At 44.9% G+C, this 25,930-nt stretch overlaps 1 protein-coding gene across 6 annotated transcripts in view; it reads right to left on the minus strand.

The window, feature by feature from the left end:
* The window catches only part of CLASRP (CLK4 associating serine/arginine rich protein), a 93,554-nt gene that overhangs the window by 66,491 nt on the left and 1,133 nt on the right, over positions 1 to 25,930 (minus strand). For all 6 annotated transcript variants that reach the window (XR_015061987.1, XR_015061988.1, XM_085896592.1 and 3 more), the window contains exons 2-7: positions 14,090 to 14,211; positions 13,826 to 13,923; positions 9,343 to 9,438; positions 3,260 to 3,336; positions 3,077 to 3,167; positions 2,778 to 2,986 (exon numbers count right to left, since the gene is read on the minus strand). Coding sequence is in view for 4 of the 6 variants with exons in the window: in XM_085896592.1 (XP_085752718.1) it covers positions 2,778 to 2,986; positions 3,077 to 3,167; positions 3,260 to 3,336; positions 9,343 to 9,438; positions 13,826 to 13,923; positions 14,090 to 14,188 (670 nt within the window). In the remaining 2 variants the exon portion in view is untranslated. The remainder of the gene's footprint in view (positions 1 to 2,777; positions 2,987 to 3,076; positions 3,168 to 3,259; positions 3,337 to 9,342; positions 9,439 to 13,825; positions 13,924 to 14,089; positions 14,212 to 25,930) is intronic.

Raw genomic sequence — 25,930 nt, forward strand, 5'->3', positions numbered from 1 at the left:
ATTTTTCATTTGATCGATTTGAAATTTTAACAGCAATTGCATAGTGCATGACTAAATTGGGAAACCAACTGGATTTGACGACAAAAGGTCAAAGGTGAACTTAAGGACAAACTTCTAAAATCATCAAATTTCATCTAAAAAAATATCAATTTTCATCTGATTAACCTGAAAATTAAACAGCAATTGCATAGTGCATCACCAAATTTGGAAAGCAACTATTTTTGATGTCAAAAGGTCGAAGGTCAACTAAAGGTCAAACTTCTAAAATTATTAATTTCAATCTGAAAAACAATTTTTCATCCAATTGACCTCAGCTTTGATTAAGATTGTCAATTTAAATCTAAATGAAATGGACAATTTGATGTATCCATGGCAACCTTTGGAGAGGGGGCGGATTTTGCAAGTATCGTGCTAAGCACGACATCTTTTTCTTGTTTCAGGGGCCACCATGACATCTTTTTGACAAATCTCACACTCTCAATATGTCTCTTCGAAAGGACCGTTTGGAACTCCCCCCCCTCCCCTCCATCTACTTTCTCAACAATCCTCTTGAAGAAATCCTTTCATTCAAGCTTCTGGGTCTCACTATCTTTCCTGGGAAAGCCACATTTCCAACCTGGCCTCCAAAGCCAGTCGCCAACTGGGCATCCTCCATCGTGCAAAGGCTTTCCTCAGCCCACCTGAGCTCCTGACCACATACAAAGCTTTCGTCTGCAGCCTGATGGAGTACTGCTCACCCCTCTGGGCTGGAGCTCCTGCCTCCCACCTTTCTTGGCTTCATGCTGTGGAAACCAAGGCATTTAGGATCATTGGATTAAGATTGTCAATTAAGATTGTCCTGCTTTCCTTCCTGAAAGTCCCTGTAATGTCCATCTTGTATACCCCATGTTCCCCACCCCATACCTCTCCCTTCCACAAATCTCCTAATGTCTCTGTTCTCCACTGTTTTGTCCTTCCCTCTCCAATCCCTCTTGTTTCATGCCCCCCCCTTGCTGTGTGTTGTGTGTTCATACGAGCCTTGACAATGTATACAAAAAAAATTAAAAATGCAGAATGTCACGTTTGCTCTGTAAACAATGTTTGGATCTACCTTCACGTGTGAACAGGCATACTCCCACTTGCATCACACATTGAACACAATATGCGCTCAAGATTACAGAAGAAAGCCTGTATGAAGCTTAACTTGACCAGCTATAAACCAGACTTAAAAGGAATCAGTAAATCAATGCAGCAGCAGAAATCCCATTAGAAAACGGAAATCATCTTCTTAAGACCTGTTGTGCTTTTCAGCACACAGGGTCGCAACAACATTCCTCTATCCTGCTCGGTTTTGAGCAATCCTCTCTGCATACTCCAATGCAATTCTCCTTTTTGACTGAAGTTCATTTTCAACACTTCTCCACAATGCATTTCTTGGCCTCCCCCCTCTTCTGTCCCCCAATGGTGTCCAAAGCATAGCTTCTTTAGTCAGATGTCCATCTTGTTTTCTCATTAAGTGTCCTACCCATCACAATCTTCGTTCTTTGAAAATCTTTGGAATCCTTCTTTTAAAAATGTATGACAGAAGACCACAAGTTTGCGTTCCATTTTCCCGCTCATTTTCCCATGTCTCTGCAGCATATAACAACACCGATTTGACATTGGAATTTAATAGTTTCATCTTCCTGAAAGTTTTCTGAAATTACAAATCTTTAATAAAGAGTTGAACATTTCTTGACCTTTACTTGGACAGACAAAGGCAACGGAAGTACAATATAAACTTAAAATTTTTACTATTTCATTATTACACTTCTGCTAAATGGGTGTTTAAATTGTATGATTGGCTCTTTGTGCACCAACTGCTCAAGGTTTTCATTTTGTTTGGTGCTTCTGCACAAAAAGGTTGCCAACCCCTGGCCTAGAGGTATGCGCACACACCTCTAAACGAGTTCAAATCTCGATTAGAATCTCGGCTCGGCTGCATACTGTCGTCTTGGTATTTCACAGGCAGGGCAAATCATCAATGAGTGCACCATTCCTGAGATGTACATTATTAAGCTTCGCACCTCTGCCAACATTAGTTGGTGGATGTCACACATCCCACAGTGCCCTTTGTGAAAAGCTCGGTGAGCTATCACTGGCACCCTGGCCAAATTCCTAGTTATTGCTCTAACCTACAGGGGGTACTGCATAAACGACATAGCTGCGCCCTAAGCAAATGATGCCAACCACAGCAATGTGCTGCATATCAAAGAATAAGACGACCATCACCTGACCCAATCCCCCACCACAAACTCCAAAAATTTTTGTTAAAAAACTAGTTTGACGGCCTTGTATTAGGCCAAAAAAAAAAAAATGTTGCATTGGCATAACGGGTCACTGAAAAATAGGGTAGGTCGGTCGGGATCTTTTTTTTTTTTTTCCTAATAAATCCCTCCCAAAATCTCCCCCGGCTCGAGTACCACCCTTTTTGTCGGCGGGTTCTGTCCGTAACACTTCCGGGTTTTTGCGATCGCGATCACAATCAACAAGATACTTGAAAACGATAGCAAAACAACAAAAATAGCAATAAAATAGGGTCGGCAAAATTTTTCGTTTTTTTTTTTATTTTTTATTTTTGCTATCTAGCAAAAAAAACAACAAAAAAAAAACGTAGGGTCGGCGGAATTTTTAGGGTCGGGCGGGTTACGCCAATGCAACATTTTTTTTTTGGCCTTACTTGAGGCATTCTGAAGCAATAAAGTAATTTTTGGGTCAGAAGAGGATATAAATAAGCTTTATTGGCAATAATCTCTTACCAATATCTGGGATGCCTGCATCCGAGTCACTGTCTTCACTATCGTGTTCCTCCTCCTCTTCTTCATCACCATCTTCCAGGTCCCGCTGCTCCTCCTCCCCATTGTTCTCCTCCGTAAGTCCACTTTCTCCCTCACTCTTCTTTCCGGGTTCCTTGGAAGTAGCCGTGTCCTCATAAATGTAGCCAATGGAAGCTTTCTTTTCAGCCAATCTGTGCACAAGGAAACAGTATGAAGGATTAACAACAACCAAGGGACGAAGAGGAATAAGAGGTTTGAAAAACAATGAGGGTATGCCTCACTTTTTTTTCTCTTCCTCAACGATCTTGGGATTGAGAGACGGCCCGTACAACTCATCCAGATATATCTGGTACAGGCACTGCTCCTCCGTAACTAAAGAATCGAAAATGAAAGTAACATTTAAGTGTGGCATTTTAAACCATTTGTCAAAGAAGTTCATCGATTGTGAGGGACTTTGCACTTACTTCTGGTAAATTCGTTCTGTACAAGACAACGATAGCGCTCATAGTTGCATTTTCTTTCTTCTGCCTCATCAAAACTCCTGGTTAGAAAGAAAGGAAAGTGAAAGGATGCATTGAACATCACAGCCTTCTCAATTCCTTCTCGGACGCCTCCATACAGTCTTAGAATCCGTGTGCAATTCAAACGGAGCACCTTTCACTGATGGGTAACAATTTAGATAGCATAGCAGCAAACACGGCCTTTTCACTGTTGCACTGAGTGAGGCTGGATTGGTGAGGATACCACCGAGTAATGTTGATTTCTGACTTTTAAAGTCTATGTTGATGCACCGTGTGAACGACTAATTGGGGTACGTCAACACCAAAGAGAAAAAATAATAATGACGAGAGAATTCGTAGAACACCTTAACCCGCACAGTCTTGAGAAACAAGAACATGCGTGGGGTCTGCGAGTAGCAAATTTGAATTGTCGAGAGGATGTAAAATGGCAGAATATTTTTGTTCAGACACTGCAGACTGGAAGACTTTTCTTTGAAAGTACCAAAAAGGCGATTAATGTTCCCAAGTGTTCAAGTATATACTTCAATTGAAATAAAATACAGATTCTAAAGGTTGTAACAAAAAACAATAATTTGGAAGTTTACCGCTGTTGATGTAGAGTCTTTCACACACACGCACGCACACTCTTATCGAACATGTTACATTAGTTCTTCGTGACTGTTGTTTGTGTCCTTTATGACATCGTTAAAAAGAGTAGATTTCTTGTTTCAAATGACTTTCAATTTTATTTGACTGCCAGACCGGCAGACATACTACAGTATAATAAACTATCTCACTCCTCTCGTGCTCGATCAGGACAAATTTAGAGACAAAGTACTGTTTAACAGACGGTTCGTCTTGCAATTCGTATTCAAACTATAACATTCAATTGAAATCGAGTTGTTCCACGATCATAAACTGATGTTTGCAGACAGACAGACAAAGAAAACCAATTGCTTAACCCCACTTTTTTCTTCGCATACGTAAAATAATGGAAGCGAGCATTTTACTTTCAGGATTGCGAGACATTTGTACAACTTCATAATTAAAATGCAGTGACTTTTCTGCAGAATTGAGAAAACAAGAGGCTTGGTTTTAACAAAATCACAAAAATGAGGCACAGCATGGTATAGAGAGCACGTCTTTATAAAGACAAGAGCCGGTCTGCGTCAGTGGAAGAATAAGGATAACGATAAAGCATCTCAAAATGCAAAGCCTGTCCACGTCCACTTTGTACTCAGATTAAAGTTGACAAAAACGAATTTGAAAAAAAAGTACATTTGATAATAATGTTTTCTCCATATTCTCATTATAAATGTTTGTTAAAGATTTGATAACAAAAGTTCAAATGGTAAAAATGTTATGGCCTGGACAAACACACTGAAGCTCAATATACACTAATAAATATAACTTTCTGCAACCATGGTGTTTCGATCATCATCCTCTTGGGCACAACACCCACGAACTGACAGGGTGGAAGAGGTATCATCAAAGTCAGCCTCATCATCTCTGTCATTCTCTTCCTGATCCAAACTTATTTCCAAGGCACAAATCTCCATAGAATTTGAACCATTGATCTTTTCATTCCCATTTAGCTGCCCACTATCACAAGCAGTTTCCATCTTACCATCCCTTGCATTTTGTTCCACAAGGGTAGGATTACAGATTTCCTCTGAGGGGCTTTCTGGCTTATCTTCCTTGTCATCACAAACACACACCTTTGCACACACCTCAGTGACAAATTCCTTTTTATCACTGCAGAGACCATAAATATCAGAATCCCCACTTGTAGCCTCCTGAGAGGCACCAGTATTCTCAATGTCTACATCGCACTCGTACAACTCAGGCAAACAGCGAGTGGTGCAAATGAATGTCAGAGTTGTCATCGGTTCTGGTTCAATTTCCAGTCCCGAAGAGGGATTCTCTATGTGAGATGCATCTTGCAAGCTCAGTACATCTGACCCGAGTATCTTACTTTGTGTTGTCTTTGTCTCACTGATGACTGGACATGAACGTTTTTTTCCCTTTTTTACGAGACACTGTCACGAACCCCTCCGTGTCGTCATCAGTACAGTCCTGTCCAGTGGACGTCGAGGGACCAACCACTTCTGGTATATGAGAAGGTAGAGAGGAGGGGCCTACTGTTTGTCACTCACCAATATGTGGTGGGAAGGGTTCTACCATTTCACACCCCCCCAGTAAGTGTGTGGGGGGGGGGGGGAGGGGTCTGTTGCTTCCGGCTCACAAACAGATGATGAAGAGGATTCTCCCCTTTCACCCACCCCATGACGTGGGGAGGGTGGCATCTACAACCTCCTGTCCTTAATTTTCTGATGATCTTATCAAACTGGGACAGGAGTTCTTGACATGACCGTACGCTCCACAACGATAGCACACCATGACATCCATGGAGGCATACATTCCATACACATGGCCATTAATTTTTGCATGTAAAACTACGTTTAACTTTTGCTCATTTTCAGGCAGTATCATGTACAGTACCCTTTTAAAAGTCATCACGTGTTTAAATTCTCCACTTCCTGAGTGTATCGGCACCATTGTGATTTTTGATAAGATCGTAGCGAACTTACTCAATTGATTACACAAATCATCATTCCGAATGAAAGGCGGAGCGACAGACACGTTCACCTTAACCGCAGGTGTGTCTAATGGGGAAACAAGGAAAAACAGGTCGGCGTGTACAACAAGGCCTTGCTCCACACCTTTGGTTACCATGTGCACCTCGGAAATGAACACAATGACCTTCTTGTTCATATGAGAGGCTGCACGGATGTTATGTAAACCAACGATCTTTCCGATTACCAGTAGCACGTCCTCGATCTTTACCTCCCTCGGGGGATCGCACACGAGCCCATTCTTATGAGTAAGTGACTCGTACATGGTATGATTCAAACGAACGTTTGCCATAGCTAAAAGTAATTTTAGCAGAAGAAAAGAGTTTAAATCAACAAAAGAAACCAACCACAAGCGGCGCTAGCAAGAGAAGGAAAAAATATAATAATATGGACGAGATCCAAGAATCGTTTAAGGCAGCCAAAAAGCGTTGGCTAAAACTAGTAAACACGTCAGATGGAACACAGGCCTCAAAACCCGGAGGTTCTGAAAAACACCCGAACACCACCGACCGTGTGCGCTCTCTTTTTCTCTCTCACTCAATAGATAAGACAAACCAAGGAGAAAGGGGTAAAGAGAAACGAAAACCAAAACATTTAGACAATAAGAAGAGAGAAAGGAGAAGCAACACAGGCTCCACACGTACTGCCAGAGACTGAGCAACAGCACTCTGCGACTGAACGTGCGTGCCAAGCGAACAATAGCTGTGGAGAGAAAGACAGAGAGAGACAGAGAGAAACAGAGAGAGACAGAAAGACAGAGAGACAGAGAGACAGAGAGAGACAGAAAGACAGAGAGACAGAGAGACAGAGAGAAAGAGAGACAAAGAGACAGAGAGATCGAGACAGAGATACTTTTGTATTAAAGGACATCAAAAGTCTCTGTGTCTGTTTCTCTCTATCTCTCCCATTTTCTATCTCTTCCTCTTTCTACCTCCATATCTCCCTCTCTCGATCTCTATATCTCTCTCTCTCTTGATCTCTCTATACCTCTCTTTGGTCATGTCCGGAAAGGAGTTTGTCTCCGGATGTGACGGAGCGGTGTCTGTCTCCGGACAGCTTAGCTCCGGATGTGTCCGGGCAGAGTTCGTCTCAGGACAGCTTAGCTCCGGACGTGTCCGGGCGGGGTTAGTCTCCAGACAGCTTAGCTCCGGACGTGTCCGGGCGGGGTTCGTCTCCGGACAGCTTAGCTCCGGGCGGGGTTCGTCTCCGGACAGCTTAGCTCCGGGCGGGGTTCGTCTCCGGACAGCTTAGCTCCGGGTGGGGTTCGTCTCCGGACAGCTTAGCTCCGGGCGGGGCTCGTCACCGGACAGCTTAGCTCCGGACGTGTCTGGGCGGGGTTCGTCTCCGGACGTGTCTGGGCGGGGTTCGTCTCCGGACGTGTCTGGGCGAGGTTCGTCTCCAGACGTGTCTGGGCGAGGTTCGTCTCCAGACGTGTCTGGGCGAGGTTCGTCTCCAGACGTGTCTGGGCGAGGTTCGTCTCTGGACGTGTCCAGGCGGGGTTCGTCTCCGGACATGGTTAGTCTCCGGACGTGGTTCATCTCCAGACGTGTCCGGGCGGGGTTCGTCTCCGGGCAGTATTTATCGTATGACCAGCAGAAAATCGATTTCAGACATTATTTTGTTTCCATCACTGTTATTCTATGCAGAAGCATTTTGATGAGACAGTATGAATCATAATCAACACTCCACCGCAAGTCTGCCTTCCCTTCCTCTCACCTCTTGCTGCCTTCCCTTCCCCCACCCATCCCCACTCTCCCCCTCCCTCCCTTCCCTCCTCACTCTCCCTCTCTCTTCACACCCCTTCCCTCCTCGCTCCCCCTCCCTCCTCACACCCCTTCCCTCCTGGCTCCCCCTCCCCCCTCCCTCCCCCCCCCTCCTCACCCTCCCCCCCCACTCTCTCTCTATCCCACACCACTCTATTTCTCTTCCCCTTCTTTTTCATCTACCCTCCCACTACCCTCCCTGTTTAGTATTCCAATCAGTGAAGTAATGGGTGGTATTTGCTAGTGGTAAATAAATAAACATAGAAGCAATTAAAATAAATAAATAGGTCCACTGGACCTGCAGCTTATCTGGGCCCTGGTCTAATGTTGAAACCCAAATTTGGTAGCATTCTGACAGCTGGATCTGGAGAAAAAGATTTCTGAAGGCATTTACATGATTTTTCACAAACATTTACAAAGGCTGCCATTTGGACACACTTCCATTCACGTGATCGGCATGACCTCCGTAATTTAACATCCTTACCCTGGCCTAATAATGTAACCCAAATTTGGTTGCATTCTGACTGCTGGATCTGGAGAAGATTTTTTAAAGGAATTTCGCAAGCCTGGCATTTTGACCGACTTAAAGTCACGTGACCGGAGCGAGCTTTGCCATCGCTGCTGGCCCTCAGATCGGCCCAGCTGTTAGGCCGGAGAAGTCGATATAGAGACGGACGGACAGACGGTGCATGATGACAATACCTTGTCCAATTCCAGATGAGCTAAAAACGGCACGTCTCGAGCACTGCGGCAGGGCTAATATGGGATATTTCCAGTCACTATGACTTTACCCTTTCACATTTTGAATTACTTTCGCCTGCACGCACGCACGCAATTGTAAAACCATCTCACGCACACTGTCTCATGCTGTGCGGGGGAACAGCCCAATTCATTTTCTCAACCAAATGTTTGAGCTATGGGGACTCTTATGGGAAAGAAGATGAAGGGATGATCTGGGCCTTTTTCAAAGCAAGACAGAGCCATATTAAAAAAAACACAAAAACAAACAAACAAACGAGAAGGGCACTCTGTAGAGCGCATACCTCCACCACGCAATCCCTGATCCATGAGAACATAACAGGCCCAATGCATTTTTGAAATATCATGCTATACAGAACGAGATCGATTTTTGCCCATCACTCAATGGTGAAGAATCACTTCAAAAATAAATAATTCTCATATCCAGATCCAGGTTCGGATCTTCACCAAAAATGAACCAATTCTTCCTTGTCAAACACCCAATATCCACCAAGTTTCATCCGAATCTGTCCACAACTTTTTGAGATATTGTGCCATATATCGTTTTTGGCCCTTTCTCTCAATGGTGAAGAATCGCTTAAAAAATTCCAGTAGTCGGATCCGGATCTGGATCTTCACCAAATCTAATCAGTTCGTCCTTGTCACACACCAAACCTGCTCACAAAATTTCATCCGCATCCGTCGATAACTTCATGAGATATCCTCCACACAGATAGACAAACAGACAGAAAGGGGTGAAAATAATAACCTTCTTCCACCTTCAGTGGCGGAGGTAAGCATTATCTAAAATATTTGAAGTCCATCGATCTTATTGACAGGTGACGTTGATCGACGTGCTCAGATTCACAGGTGACGTTCATTGACCTCGGTGCACAGGAATTTGACTCACCGGTCGACGTCAGGCTTCGCCTCAGGAATGATGTCCAGGTGAGCACGCACGTCAAATCTGTCAATCATATTGGTGCTTTCACCCTGCCAAGGCATCCTGTTGGTGAGAGCAGACGGACATGGGAAACCCACACGTATAACTCATCACATGACAGTGCAAGGTTACCACTTCATCGCAGATCAACATATTGCATTAAAATAGGAAAAAAATACATGCCTTTCCTCCTCAAATTTTTCTCATAATCTTCTTCAATGTTCTCTCTTTCTATCAATTACGAAGCAATATCTATTATTTTTAATCAGCTGATTTACACGTTTGAATTAGCTCATGGATCAACTCACAGACAGAACAAGCCAAAAATGACTCAATCGGTCAATTTCCCTACCCAGATCTCAACCAATGGTGCTCCATCTCTTCTGGATCTGATTTTGACAAATTTCCCTGAAAATATCTGCTATTCTTCCTCTGTTCACAATCGGTTCTTCTGACAACGTCCTTGTCAAAGTGGACATTTCTCTGGTTGTTATTGGAGAACCACCTCAGCACCATAGAGTCTGACATTTCATTCAAGCTGACTGGCAGGGTCTCCAAGCAGCTATAAAACTTCTAGACTGGTCTCCCATCGCTATTTTCTCCAACATCAACTTATCCTCGGAATTCTTTCAAAGAAACTTGCTCTCCCTCATGCACAGATTCATCCTCTCATCTTCAGTTGTCCTACCCTTCCTCCCGCCCTTGGTTAACTGAAGCTTTTGGTGAGGCAGTTGTCCTGAAAAAAACTTGCCTTTGCCTCATGGAAAGCTAATCTAACTGAGGGTAATCTCAGTTCCTTCCATAAAGCTCGGAACAAGTGTGTCTCACATCAGTAGAGCCAGAAAACAACATCTTTCCAAGCTCAAGTCTGAACTTTCAAACCTCTCTCCCTCCTCAAAATCCTGGTGGCATCAAATCAAATCCGTTTCTGGTGCTTGTTCCCCCTCCATCCCCTCCCATACCTCAAATGGCCGCACTGCTGATACCGCACGTGAAACAGCTGAATGTTTAAACTCTGTGTTTGTATCTAAATCTTCTGTCCCTGGACTCTGTGTCCTTTTCTGACAAGGTGGAGAGTTTGCTGTCAAAACCTCAACTCAGATTCTGCAACTGGTCCAGACAGCATCAGCCCACGTGTCCTAAAAGCCTGCTCCTCTGCTCTTGCTCACCCTCTCTCTATTCTATTCACCCTCTCATTTGGTCAAGGTCATCTGCCATCTGCTTGGAAATCAGCAAACATCACTGCCCTGCACAAAAAAGGTGCGAAAACAGGTCCCTGTAACTACAGAACAATCAGCCTTATCCAAATCATCAGCAAAGTTATGGAATCAATCTTTGCTTCAGACATCAAATCCTTCCTCTTCTCCAATGGCTTGATTTCTGATCATCAATTTGGTTTCAGACCAGGTCACTCTACCCTGGATATGCTGCTTCTGCTCTCCCAACAATGGATGGAGGTACTCAATGCTGGATATGAAATCAGAGTCATAGCCCGAGACATATCACGTGCTTTTGACATGGTCTGGTACCCTGCCCTGCTCACCAAACTCTCTTCCTATGATATCCAAGGACATCTCTACTTATGGCTCAGACTTCCTCTCCTGTCACAGTCAACGTGTGGCCCTAAATGGAGTTCTCTCATCTCCTCTTCCTGTCCAGGCTGGAGTTCCTCAAGGTAGAGTTCTGTTTCCTGTTCTTTTTCTGGATTTCATCAATGATCTCTCCGACTCTCTGGAAAATCCTCTTTATCTCTTGGCTGATGACTCCACCCTCTGCCGTACCAACTGTCATCCCTCAGACCGTCAAGCAGCAGCTTCTTTGCTTAATGCAGATCTGGGTAAAATCACAGAATGATCCAACACGTGGAACATGTCTTTCAATCCCGACAAATCTCACACTCTCACCATGTCTCTCCGAAAGGACCATTTGGAACCCCCCTATCCACTTTCTCAACAATCCTCTGGAAGAAGTCCTTTCATTCCTCTTTTCTTTCCCGCCTTTGGAATAAACTCCCTCACTTTGTTCAATCCCATTCTTCCCTTCAGGACTTCAAAACAGCTGTTCACCACCACCTTTCTTCCCCCATCCAAAACCACGATCTTTTCTATCCCAATTAATCCATCCTAAACCCACCTCCTTCAAATTCCCTGCCTTCCTTCCCGAAAGCTCCCTGTCGAGTGAGGTCATGAAAGTCCCTGTGGTGTCCATCTTGGATACCTCGTGTTCCCCACCCCATCCCTCTCCCTTCCACACTGTTTTGTCCTTTCCTCTCCTGCCCCTCATCTCATGCCCCCCTTGCTGTGCATTGTGTGTTAGCTCTCTTACGAGCCTCGACAATGTGTACAAAAAAACCCAAAAAACGTTCCATTGGAGTGCTGAAGCCACTTGGCAAGCGCTCTACAATATTCGCACTGTCACTGAATACTACACATCAAACGACTTGAATAAAGTTCAGGGGTCACTTGCATGCATTCTCAGCCAGGTGTTGCTCTGTGGTGCAACAGGCGGTGGGTGGCTGGCTCGCTGAAAATGTGAAATTTTATTTTCCACATGTCATTTTCCCTTTTTGTTCTTCCATTATACGACCCGTTACTTCTGCATCGATAAATACAAACAAATATTAAACATTTCGTTTTTAACAGTTTCTTCAACCGTTTTGTTGGACTGCTTGGTGAAGCCATGTTGCGCACACTCTTCAAGATTCAATGACAATACCACGGTTTGATACCGGAGTTAGGAAGGCAAAATAAATAAGAGGATTACAATTAGAAAAAATGTTTGCTGTTGTTATAAAGCAATGAATCGTCACATCACGGCAGGATAGCAGAGAGGTAAGCATGCTCACTTGAAGCTGTCGAGCCGGGGTTTGAATCCCGACCCAGCTATAAACTGCCATCATGGTGTTTCACAGGCAGGGTGATTCATTAATGTGTGTGCCGTCTCTCAGGTGGATGTTAAACTGGTTTTCACATCTGCTGGAATCCCCACCTCTCCTCTACCCCTCTCCATATCCACTCTCTCACTTTCCTTCTCCCCCTCCCTTCCCTCACCCCAATCCCACCCCTCTCTCCATATCCCAACCCTACCCACCTCTCTCCCTCTTTCCGACCCTTCCTTCCCTCTTCGACCCATCCCTCTCTCTCTCTCTGACCCCTCTCCTCTCCCCTGCCTTTACTGTTCCCTCCCTCTATCTCTCTCCCACCCCTTCCCCTGCTCCTAAACCCTTCCCTCTCTGTTGAGGGGACGAGCATGCACAAATCAGATTCGGAGTGAGCCGAAAGGTGGGGTGCAAAGGTCGCTGCATGTGCGATCATGCATACAGGCAGACCTTTGCCAAGAAGATTGGGTGGGTTTTAAATGCTCCTGCACCAGGTCTCAAAGTGTGTGTGTGTGTGTGTGTGTGTGTGTGTGTGTGTGTGTGTGTGTGTGTGTGTGTGTGTGTGTGTGTGTGTGTGTGTGTGTGTGTGTGTGTGTGTGTGTGTCCTTGATTGGTATCTACATATGCGGGTTTCAGAATGTGTAATGGAGTCCTCCCATGGTGGGCTCAAAGTATCCACCTTCATTTCAATAAGGGGTCACGATTCACAGACCAAGCTGTGAAGTTTTTTGTTCTCAAAGTTTTGTGCCGAGGTCTCTCTTCAGGATCGTCACTGAGCCCCAGACAGCTTCCAACTGTAGTTTGTTTGTAATATTTCCAGGGATGGTTATAAAATATTTGTGAGGTTCTTCTTCATCATTCCCGTAGCTCAAACCATCACTGGTACAACTTTGGCATTCTTCAAATTTTAGGATTTTTTTCACTTCATTCTTGAGGTCTTGGTATTTTGTCACTTTCTTGATTTCTGCATTGTTTAGTCCAAAATCACCGGTATTAACACCTCAATCAGCAATGCCTTCTTCTCTTTTTTTTGTACTTAAGTTTGATATCTGGTGGCAATGCTTTGTTTTCGATGTTCACGCTCGATGGGATCATTAGGTCGTACGTAAGCGGCACTTCCATGTTTTCAGTGACTTCTGTCGGTTCATGTTCCCACAATTTTTCTGGAACTGGGATATCAAAGTTTTTGCAGATGGTTTGTTGGTTTGTTACTTTTCTCTTTCATCTCCGCTTTCCTCCCCTCCTCTTCTTGCTGCGTTTCATTCAGCTTGTTCATCCCCACGTGTTCTTCTCCCCCACCCCTTGATCACACTCTCACTTCTCCTCTGCTGTTGGTGTTTCCCCCTCTACATTTTGTTCCCTTTCATTCTGTTCTCGCTCTTCCATGAGACTCGATCATGTAGACTTTTTTTTAAGATCCATACTATGTTGCAAGTAAAAGAGATGGAGGGCATGGTCTTCTCATCAGCAATCCATTCACAAATTAGTTGAACGTTTAAAATGTGGCTCTCACTACTGTACCTTCAAACTCAACATAAGGCAGGTAGAGAGTCTTTAAAAGAGGAAACATACATGTTCACCGGACTCTCTGCTGCCAGAGCTACAGCAGGATCCAAGTTGATCTTGTACACACGCCCGTGAACTTGCAAGAACTGAGCTGGGTCCTTTTTCTGTAAAGAAGAAAAAAAAAAAAAACTTAAAGTACAAATTAAATAAACACCAGAAATTTTTTTGAATAACACTGTCCAACGCAATCATACACTGCGATGCAAGCCGTTTGTAAGCACAATGTAAATCCATCATACTGTGAAACCGAGCTCCTGCCGACCCCCTTACAATCTTCTCGTAGTACTCGCGCCGTCGCTCAACGCGTTTCTTGTAATCAACCATCATCCCACGGAGCTTCCGCTCCTGACGACGGGCTTCGTGCCACATCAGTTTACCTGTTCCTATCAGCACTGAGAAAAAAACATTTTAACACAAATATAATGTTCAACAGTGCATGCTTTGTTTAAATTTGTACTTGTACAGATGTCAAAGTTCATAGAAGAGCAGAACAAATGGTGAAAGTTGAAGAGGGACTGGGGCAAACAGGGAAACAAGTGGACAACAAGTCAATGCATGGTTGAACAACAGCACAAGGAGAGGGGGTGGCAAGTAACAACAGCACAAGGAGAGGGACAGAGTCAGAGGTATAAATGGGAGAGACCATGAGAGGTGGCTTTTGGGAAGCAGACTTGAGGGCTGGAGTAAAGAGCAAAAGGACAAAAGACTTGAGCAGATAGTTCCACATGCAAAAGATTAATGAATGAATGAATGGAGGAAAGTGATGATTATACTTGGGGAGGTTAAGAAGGGAGGGATTTCTCGTAGAACATGTGCAACCTCTATCGGGGTGGCAGGGTTGGGGCGAAGAGGAGAGAGGGCGGGAGGAGCAAGATAAGAAGAATGCCCAAAGAAAAACTGCAAGGCCAACAACCTACAAGGATGAGCGAGGAGGCCCTGAGAGACTATACCATTGACTGAATAACCTCAACACTCCAACGCCTCTGGGAAGCAGAGGCACTGACCCATAGGCGAGAGCCATATTCCAAGGCACTTGGGGTGAAGACATTGCACACCATCATATAATTATCAAGATTAAGAAAAGACTTGGATTTGTGGATAACTCAGAGGTAGCATCCAGCTTTGGAGATATGTTTTCCCCAATACAGGTTTACAGCTGTTTATGACATGTTGGAGCTCTCGAGACTTTTGCCTGGGACACACACACCTCTTTCACAGCTCGCCCCCCCCCCTCTCATTTTCATCCTCAACACTCAACTCCTCTCACCAACCTAATTTACCTCTCTCTCACACAACTCGCTCCCCCCTCCCTCACCAAAGTAAAAACAAGGACAAATGTGTCCAAGAACAGCGTCCTAAAGGTTTTGTCGGCTAAACAAACAACAAAAAAAACAACAACCGATATTTTGTCACATGCCTTGATTAAGCCAATAGCGAGACCCGTCATAGTGTATTTACGAAATATAGTGTATTTACAAAATAAATAATGTATTTACGAATTTACAATACATTAAATGGAATAATCTTTAAATAGTAACGTGAACTTTTCGAAACCTTAAAGCAAATGTCCGAATATATTTAAAAGTTCATGATAGACGCTCTCAAAAGGCACCCTCAATGTGAGGATGTGTACAAGTGTTTAGTATTTAAAGAGATCCGGGTCGTGTATGTAAAAGAGCCGAGTCCGAATATAAAGGTTTTGTCTTCACAAGAAGAAGAACAACAACAATGCTGAGCGTTCTTAGAGCAGCGTTTGCTACGCGAGACGCTGCTAAAAAGTAAAAATAAAAAATAAAAAATAAATAAAAATTCTAAATTTTCAAAGTAAGCAGTCAATCACACAGTCAATGCTTTTTACCCTTCAGCCCGAATTGGGCTGAAAAAGGGGTATTGTCTTCACAGGCGTTGTCCGGGCGTCCGTCTGTCTGTCAACTTTTGGTTTCCGTCGATTTCGAGGAGAAAGCCTTGTCCGATTAAATCCATTTTTGCAGGGTGTGTTGGGGTTGAGTAGAGGAAGGTTCCTTTCGAAAATGGGCGTGCTGTGATTTTCAATGAGGCCTCCATGGCAGCCATCTTGAAATTGGTTTCCGTCGATTTCGAGGAGAACGCCTTGTCTTATTAAATCCATTTTTGCAGGGTATGTTGGGGTTGAGTAGAGGAAGGTTCCTTTCGAAAATGGGCACGCTGTGATTTTCAATATGGCCTCCATGGCAGCCATCTTGAAATTGGTTTCCGTCGATTTCGAGGAGAAGGCCTTGTCTGATGAAATCCATTTTTGCAGGGTGTGTTCGGGTTGAGTAGAGGAAGGTTCCTTTCGAAAATGGGCGCGCTGCGATTTTCAGTGTGGCCGCCACGGCAGTCGTCTTGAAATTGGTTTTCGTCAATTTCGAGGAGAAGGCCTTGTCTGATGACATCCATTTTTGCAGGGTGTGTTCGGGTTGAGTAGAGGAAGGTTCCTTTCGAAAATGGGCGCGCTTCGATTTTCAGTGTGGCCGCCACGGCAGTCGTCTTGAAATTGGTTTTCGTCAATTTCGAGAACGGCTTGGCTTGTCTGATTAAATGCATTTTTGCAGTGTGTGTGTTGGAGTTGAGTAGAGGAAGGTTCCTTTCGAAAATGGGCGTTGTGCGATTTTCACTCGCCGCCACGGTAGCCATCTTGAAGTCTGATTGATTTTCGATATGACGTCAAACGTGCTCGAACTGACTGCATCATCGTGATATCACTGCTTCCTTTTACAATGCATGGGCTGAGGGGTTACGCCTGCTTTGCGGAGCTATTTTTAACAATGAATTCCTGCCCTCAAGTTTGACCCTTGACTGCCTCGCGCTCCTCGTCTTTCTCGCACAATCCTGTTTGTTCAGACTCTCTGTCAAATGTCACACACTCGTCCACTCGTACCCCGTCATGCAGGGCAGACCCACGAGGGAAAACCGAACCGAGTCCACAGGCCCAAGGACGAAACAAAGCCCTCCCCGACAAAGCACTCCACCTCACTGCGGGCCAAGCCATGCCCAGAGGCCCAAGGACGAAACAAGCCCCCCATGACGAACCGCTCTACCTCAACATGGGCCGAGCTGTGTCCATTGGCCCAAGGACGAAACACAGACTGCCCCAACGAACTGCTCCACCTCACCACGAGCTCAGCTGTGTCCACAGACCGCCCCAACGAACTGCTTCACCTCACCACGAGCTGAGCGGTGTCCACAGACCGCCCAAACGAACTGCTCCACCTCACCACGAGCCGAGCCATGTCCACAGACCGCCCAAACGAACTGCTCCACCTCACCACGAGCCGAGCCATGTCCACAGACCGCCCAAACGAACTGCTCTACCTCACCACGAGCTGAGCCGTGTCCATAGCCCGCCCGACGAACCGCTCTACCTCACCGTAGGCTGAGCCATATCAACAATAATAATAATTATGATTATTTTAACAAAATTATTAATTTCTCTTCTCCATATTCTCATAATAAAGCCGGTGATGCATCGATCATGGCACTGGGAAATTCCGGGGTACCGACCCTGACGGTAGATGTCAGCCCTGGCAATGAAGGTGGGGGAAAAGGGAGTGCGATGCTGTGTGACTCGTGCACAGTCCAGAATCTTTGGCGAGAAGCACGGTGGATCAAGGGGCAGAGGGGCCTTCATTAGATCTGGAGGTGATGAAGACGGGGCATGGGGAAACGATGGAACATCTTGTGTTGACAAAAAGGAGAAAAATATCTCATGCAGTCACAGACCTCCTCGAGGGGAAACCCTATGTCTGTGCAGCGACTCTGAGCAGCAGGAAAGTGCGCTTTAAAAAAATAATGACTGCACCTTCTCAAGTGAGGAGAAACATCACCTTGCAAAGAGACATGATTCTGCAACAAAGCAAGAAGCTGTAAAGGTGCTGTCTCTCCACCATCAAACACAGCACTCCACAAACAGAAACCTGGAGTGTTGATGAGGAAGAGACAATCCTCCAAAGCAGAATGTATTCCACACATGAGGCATGGGGGAGAAAAGGTAAGGGTGAGCGAGCGTTTCAGGGACCAGCTGAAAAAAATACGAAATTGGATACTAAGGCAGTGAGAGTCCTGCTTGATACATTTTAGAAGGTTTTTTTCAACAATTAAAAGATATCTAGATAAAGATAGAATCAAGGGCAAGGTAACAAGTGGAAAGAGAGATGAGAGCAAAGGGAGCTGAGTGCTCGCTTGATGGTGAAGAAAGGGATGGCACAAGAAGAAGTTTTGGCTGTGCAGCAAGACGGGGACTCAAACCGCAACATCGAGCCAGTCCAAAGGCAGCAAAGAAAGAGTGTGGTGAAAGGAGAGAACGAGGGTGTGGAAGAAATAAAATTAATTATATTTATGTATTCTCAATTTCACTATCCTTTGTTTTTACCAGTATTAGAATAAGGTTTTACTTTTGTACTGGAATCAAATTGACTGTCAGTAAAATCTCTTTTTACAGTCTTTTGATCTCCATAGTGATGTAGATGATATACAAGCAAGATAAAATGGTATCTCACAAAACCTTATGTGCTATATCTCATTGAAATATATATCCAAATTAGTATTTCCAATGTTTAAATGAAATTGCTCTGCTGCTCAAGAGAAGTTCTCTTTGCTGCTGGCACATATTGTCTGGTGGTAATTAACTAACTCGCGGAAGGCGATTGCAACAGATGCCTTGTTGTCCAAGGACGATTATATGACAGCATAAAATGGAATGTCGTATTTTGAGGATCTGGTTACTCAATGGTGAACGAAAGGTATGATCAAAGTAATAGGCTTGTGTCTCCATTCACTCGGCCTCTTCAAATTTTGTCTCAACTATGTTATCATCCTCTCCTTCTCACGGCCGACCTCGTTTTCCCACACTGTAGTCATGACCTGAGCGTGTCTATCACCCCTTCCCTCCCAAGGTGGCCATGTCCGCAGTTCCCTTTCTCACACTTGCCGGCTCCTCCCCCCCCCCCCCATTTCACCCTTGCCAGATGTTTATCTGTCCCATGTATTTTGCTGTCCAGAATAGTATAAAGACAAATGCTCTGTGCATTTTGGGGCTGAAAGAGGATCGTGTTTGTTATTGCTCGTTTTGTTATCCTTTTTTCCCATGTGCATGTTTGTTGTTATTTGTGTTTGATGTGTGCTGTTAATAAATGGTTTCAGACTCTGAAAGAGAAGAATTTCTTCCACAGATGATGTCCTCATGAAAAAGAGGCAAGACCGATTCAGATACAAGAACCAGGTGACTCGGGCACAGACGAAGGGGAAAAGAGTGGAAAAGGTGAATGATGATGGGCAGAAAGACAAGGGAGAGCAGCAGAATGACAGAGAGGAGGGTAAGGATGATGAAGAGCAGCACAGGTTGGAAGAAGAGTTGGCCAACAAAATAAAAGTGATAAAACTGACAAAACTAAGAGACCAAAACGCAATCGTATCCTTACGATAATTCACGGACTGGTGTTTGCGTTTCCTTGTTTGTCGCACTACTACTACTACTACTACTACTCCTACAGTTGTGGGCCGATTACATCCAGACTTGCTACATATGATCAGCATGACCCAAAATATTGTTTAGGGGCTTTTTATCTTTGCTGGTGGTTTGGAAGGGGAGTGGAGGGGGGGGGGTACAAATTCTCGATGTAAATGTATAGTGTGTAGCGCCGCCTCCAGGTGGGGAAGGGTATTACAAGTCTCCACCATTTACAGTACAGTATTCCTGTCCCCGCGTTTTCCAGTGCAGTGAGGTTTTTTTGCCTATACAAAGCTGGTAGTTGCCTACACATCACCCAAATAAGGGTATGCATCAGAAGAAAGTGTTGCATACTTGGAACAATATCGCCTGTAGGGCGGGTACTCTGCGAGTAGGAAACAACAAACGGACAAAAATATTAGTGAGGCGGACCAACCATTCAATTACAAAAATGAATTAAAGATCATCCACCTTGAAAGAAATCAATACCGGGTGTTCTCGCAGAAGCAATATTCATTCAAGAAAAAGTAATGGGAAAACAACAACAGAAGAGGAAAAAGCCAGGCCATACAAATACAAGCCAAATCCCACCATGGAAACAGAGATTATAAAAAAAAAACACAAAGAGAGCAACTGAGGATGGAAGTAGGTCAGATACAACAGTTCAGGAAAGAAAACAGAAGCCCAAAAGTAAAAAAGAGAATCCAAAGAATAACAAACAAAGACAAAATTGAAGACAAAGACCTCAAATACTTGGGTGCTGAAAACAAACTCAAAATAGAAATGACAGCAAGGAAGATTAAAAAAAAAAACTATGAGGAAGCAAATAACAAGAGAAAAACAAAACCATGTGTTCGAGAGTCACCCAAAGAGATTCGACCGTAAATTAGGGAAACAAAAGCAGAATGTGTCAACTCCCGCTGAAAAAGAAAAGCCATAAAAAGTCTGGAAAGGAACTTTTGAGGATCAAAAGGGACATAACAAGGAAGCACAATGGATCCCAGACTTGGAAAAGTACCTGCAGAAGCAACACCTCGAGGAAATACCCCCAGTGATTAATTATTGATGAAGAAGAAAAAATTTGAAGCACCTTAAAAAAATGCCAAACTTTAAAAGTGGAGGCCAAGATGGAATTCCATACTTCTCGCTAAAACAACTTGATGCTCTCCATAATCATTACACCAGGACATTCAATGAACTGATCCGAGAGGAAAAGGCAGTGGATGAGTGGCTCGGAGAAGGAAGCACATTTCTCATCCCAAGACCTGAAGAAACTCAACTTCCTCACAAACACGGGCCATCAACATATCTACCAACATCATAAAACTTCCAGCAGGAATCATTACAGAAATGATGTACTATCACCTAACACAACAAGGAGGTTTGGAGGCACAACAAAAGGGATGTAAGAGAGATTACTATGGAACAAGTGACCACCTACGACTGAAAAGGCTGTACTTGGAAATTGAAAAATTCAAAGAACCAAATTGTCCACCTCCTGGACAGAAGACACCAAGAAAGCTTTTGACAGTGTCCCACATTCGTGGATGATAAAATGAAATGCAAATATCCAAAATAAATCCCGAAATAATCAAACTGATTGACAAAGAAAGCCATGGAACTCTGGAATGCCACATTGATGTTACAGCACTCAGAAGGAATTATCGAAACACCAGATGTGAAGATATGGCGTGAGATGTTCCAGGGAGACAGTCTTTTCCCCATCTTGTTTTATCTGGTTCTGGATCCAATGCCAGTTTGCCAGTATTCCAACATAAATGAAAGAGGGGCAAGATCCCAGGTTATATGAACGAGGGTCAGCATTTCAGCTCAAACGAATGAGGGTCAGCATTTCAGCTCAAACGAATGAGGGTCAGCATTTCAGCTCAAACGAACGAGGGTCAGCATTTCAGCTCAAAAGAACGAGGGTCAGCATTTCAGCTCAAACGAACGAGGGTCAACATTTCAGCTCAAACGAACGAGGGTCAGCATTTAAGCTCAAACGAACGAGGGTCAGCATTTCAGCTCAAACGAACGAGGGTCAGCATTTCAGCTCAAACGAAGGAGGGTCAGCATTTCAGCTCAAACGAAGGAGGATCAGCTTCGCAGCACAAACGAATGAGGGTCAGCATTTCAGCTCAAACGAACGAGGGTGAGCATTTCAGCTCAAACAAATGAGGGTCAGCATTTCAGCTGAAACGAACGAGGGTCAACATTTCAGCTCAAACGAACGAGGATCAGCATTTCAGCTCAAACGAACGAGGATCAGCATTTCAGCTCAAACGAACGAGGATCAGCATTTCAGCTCAAACGAACGAGGGTCAGCATTTCAGCTGAAACGAACGATAAGCATTTCAGCTCAAATGAACGATAAGCATTTCAGCTCAAACGAACGAGGATCAGCATTTCAGCTCAAACGAACGAGGGTCAGCATTTCAGCTCAAACAAACGAGGGTCGGCATTTCAGCTCAAACGAACGAGGGTCAGCATTTCAGCTCAAACGAACGAGGGTCAGCATTTCAGCTCAAACGAACGAGGGTCAGCATTTCAGCTCAAACGAACGAGGGTCAGCATTTCAGCTCAAACGAACGAGGGTCAGCATTTCAGCTCAAACGAACGAGGATCAGCATTTCAGCTCAAACGAACGAGGGTCAGCATTTCAGCTGAAACGAACGATAAGCATTTCAGCTCAAATGAACAAGGATCAGCATTTCAGCTCAAACGAACGAGGGTCAGCATTTCAGCTCAAACGAACGAGGGTCAGCATTTCAGCTCAAACGAACGAGGGTCAGCATTTCAGCTCAAACGAACGAGGATCAGCATTTCAGCTCAAACGAACGAGGGTCAGCATTTCAGCTCAAACGAACGAGGGTCAGCATTTCAGCTCAAACGAACGAGGGTCAGCATTTCAGCTCAAACGAACGAGGATCAGCATTTCAGCTCAAACGAACGAGGGTCAGCATTTCAGCTCAAACGAACGAGGATCAGCATTTCAGCTCAAACGAACGAGGGTCAGCATTTCAGTTCAAACGAACGAGGGTCAGCATTTCAGCTCAAACGAACGAGGGTCAGCATTTCAGCTCAAACGAACGAGGGTCAGCATTTCAGCTCAAACGAACGAGGGTCAGCATTTCAGCTCAAACGAACGAGGGTCAGCTTTGCAGCTCAAACGAACGAGGGTCAGCCTTGCAGCTCAAACGAACGAGGGTCAGCATTTCAGCTCAAACGAACGAGGGTCAGCATTTCAGCTCAAACGAACGAGGGTCAGCTTTGCAGCTCAAATGAACGAGGGTCAGCATTTCAGCTCAAATGAGACGGTCACGATTCCAGCTTATACGAGTGAGGGCCAGGATGCCAGGTTATCTGAATGAGAAACAGGATGCCAGGTTATATGAATGAGGGTCGGGATGCAAGGTTGTATGAATGAGGATCCGGATGCCAGGTTATGCGAGTGAGGACCAGGATGCCAGGTTGTATGAATGAGGGGCAGGATGCCAGGTGAAATGATTGAGGACCAGGATTCCAGCTTACATGAATGAGGGTCGGGATGCCAGGTTATATGAATAAGGGTCGGGATGCCAGGTTATATGAATGAGGGGCAGGATGCCAGGTGAAATGAGTGAGGACCAGGATTCCAGCTTACATGAATGAGGGTCGGGATGTCAGGTTATATGAATGAGGATCGGGATGCCAGGTTATATGAATGAGGGGCAGGATACCAGGTGAAATGAGTGAGGACCAGGATTCCAGCTTACATGAATGAGAATCAGGATGCCAGGTTATATGAATGAGGGTCGGGATGCCAGGTTATACGAATGAGGGTCAGGATGCCAGCTTATGTGAACGATGGTCAGGATTCCAGCACAAACGAACGAGGGTCAGCATTTCAGCTCAAATGAGATTGTCACGATTCTAACTTATATGAGTGAGGGCCAGTATTCCAGGTTATATGAATGAGGGGCAGGATGCCAGGTTATATGAATGAGAGCAGGATGACAGGTGAAATGAGTGAGGACCAGGATTCCAGCTTACATGAATGAGGGTCGGGATGACAGGTTATATGAATAAGGGTCGGGATGCCAGGTTATATGAATGAGGTGCAGGATGCCAGGTGAAATGAGTGAGGACCAGGATTCCAGCTTACATGAATGAGGGTCGGGATGCCAGGTTATACGAATGAGGATCGGGATGCCAGGTTATATGAATGAGGGCAGGATGCCAGGTGAAATGAGAGAGGACCAGGATTCCAGCTTACATGAATGAGGGTCGGGATGCCAGGTTATATGAATGAGGGTCAGGATGCCAGCTTATGTGAACGATGGTCAGGATTCCAGCACAAACGAACGAGGGTCAGCATTTCAGCTCAAATGAGATTGTCACAATTCTAACTTATACGAGTGAGGGACAGTATTCCAGGTTATATGAATGAGGGGCAGGATGCCAGGTTATATAAATGAGAGCAGGATGCCAGGTTATGGGAACGAGGGTCAGGATGCCAGGTTATACGAAGGAGGGTCGGGATGCCAGGTTATATGAGTGAGGGGAAGGATTCCAGCTTATCTGAATGAGGACAGGATGCCAGGTTATATGAGTGAGGACCAGGATTCCAGCTTATATGAATGAGGGTCGGGATGCCAGGTTATATGAATGAGAGATAGGATGCCAGGTTATATGAATGAGGGTGAGGATGCCAGGTTATTTTAACAAGGGTCAGGATGCCAGGTTATACTAACGAGGGTCAGGATGCCAGGTTATATTAATGAGGGTCAGGATGCCACGTTATATCAGTGAGGGGAAGGATTCGAGCTTATATGAATGAGGACAGGATGCCAGGTTATACGAGTGAGGACCAGGATTCCAGCTTATGTGAATGAGGAGCAGGATGCCAGGTGAAATGAGTGAGGACCAGGATTCCAGCTTACATGAATGAGGGTCAGGATGCCAGGTTATATGAATGAGGATCGGGATGCCAGATTATATGAATGAGGGGCAGGTTGCCAGGTGAAATGAGTGAGGACCAGGATTCCAGCTTCCATGAATGAGGGTCGGGATGCCAGGTTATATGAATGAGGGTCGGGATGCCAGGTTATACGAATGAGGGTCAGGATGCCAGCTTATGTGAACGATGGTCAGGATTCCAGCACAAACGAACGAGGATCAGCATTTCAGCTCAAATGAGATTGTCACGATTCTAACTTGTATGAGTGAGGGCCAGTATTCCAGGTTATATGAATGAGGGGCAGGATGCCTGGTTATATTAACGAGGGTCAGGATGCCTGGTTATATTAACGAGGGCCAGGATGCCTGGTTATATTAACGAGGGTCAGGATGCCAGGTTATATTAACGAGGGTGAGGATGCCTGGTTATATTAACGAGGATGAGGATGCCTGGTTATATTAACGAGGGTCAGGATGCCAGGTTATATTAACGAGGGTCAGGAAGCCAGGTTATATTAACGAGGGTCAGGATGCCAGGTTATATGAGTGAGGGGAAGGATTCCAGCTTATATGAATGAGGACAGGATGCCAGGTTATACGAGTGAGGACCAGGATTCCAGCTTATGTGAATGAGGGGCAGGATGCCAGGTGAAATGAGTGAGGACCAGGATTCCAGCTTACATGAATGAGGGTCGGGATGACAGGTTATATGAATAAGGGTCGGGATGCCAGGTTATATGAATGAGGGGCAGCATGCCAGGTGAAATGAGTGAGGACCAGGATTCCAGCTTCCATGAATGAGGGTCAGGATGCCAGCTTATGTGAACGATGGTCAGGATTTCAGCACAAACGAACGAGGATCAGCATTTCAGCTCAAATGAGATTGTCACAATTCTAACTTATACGAGTGAGGGACAGTATTCCAGGTTATATGAATGAGGGGCAGGATGCCAGGTTATATAAATGAGAGCAGGATGCCAGGTTATGGGAACGAGGGTCAGGATGCCAGGTTATACGAAGGAGGATCGGGATGCCAGGTTATATGAGTGAGGGGAAGGATTCCAGCTTATCTGAATGAGGACAGGATGCCAGGTTATATGAGTGAGGACCAGGATTCCAGCTTATATGAATGAGGGTCGGGATGCCAGGTTATATGAATGAGAGATAGGATGCCAGGTTATATGAATGAGGGTCGGGATGCCAGGTTATACGATTGAGGGTGAGGATGCCAGGTTATTTTAACGAGGGTCAGGATGCCAGGTTATATTAACGAGGGTCAGGATGCCAGGTTATATTAACGAGGGTCAGGATGCCAGGTTATATTAACGAGGGTCAGGATGCCACGTTATATGAGTGAGGGGAAGGATTCCAGCTTATATGAATGAGGACAGGATGCCAGGTTATACGAGTGAGGACCAGGATTCCAGCTTATGTGAATGAGGAGCAGGATGCCAGGTGAAATGAGTGAGGACCAGGATTCCAGCTTACATGAATGAGGGTCAGGATGCCAGGTTATATAAATGAGGATCGGGATGCCAGATTATATGAATGAGGGGCAGGTTGCCAGGTGAAATGAGTGAGGACCAGGATTCCAGCTTCCATGAATGAGGGTCGGGATGCCAGGTTATATGAATGAGGGTCGGGATGCCAGGTTATACGAATGAGGGTCAGGATGCCAGCTTATGTGAACGATGGTCAGGATTCCA

The sequence above is a fragment of the Eptatretus burgeri genome, chromosome 9, assembly GCF_056783735.1.
Source record: "Eptatretus burgeri isolate ZD-2024b chromosome 9, Ebu_testis_v1, whole genome shotgun sequence".
In the NCBI taxonomy this organism is placed as follows: Eukaryota; Metazoa; Chordata; class Myxini; order Myxiniformes; family Myxinidae; genus Eptatretus; species Eptatretus burgeri.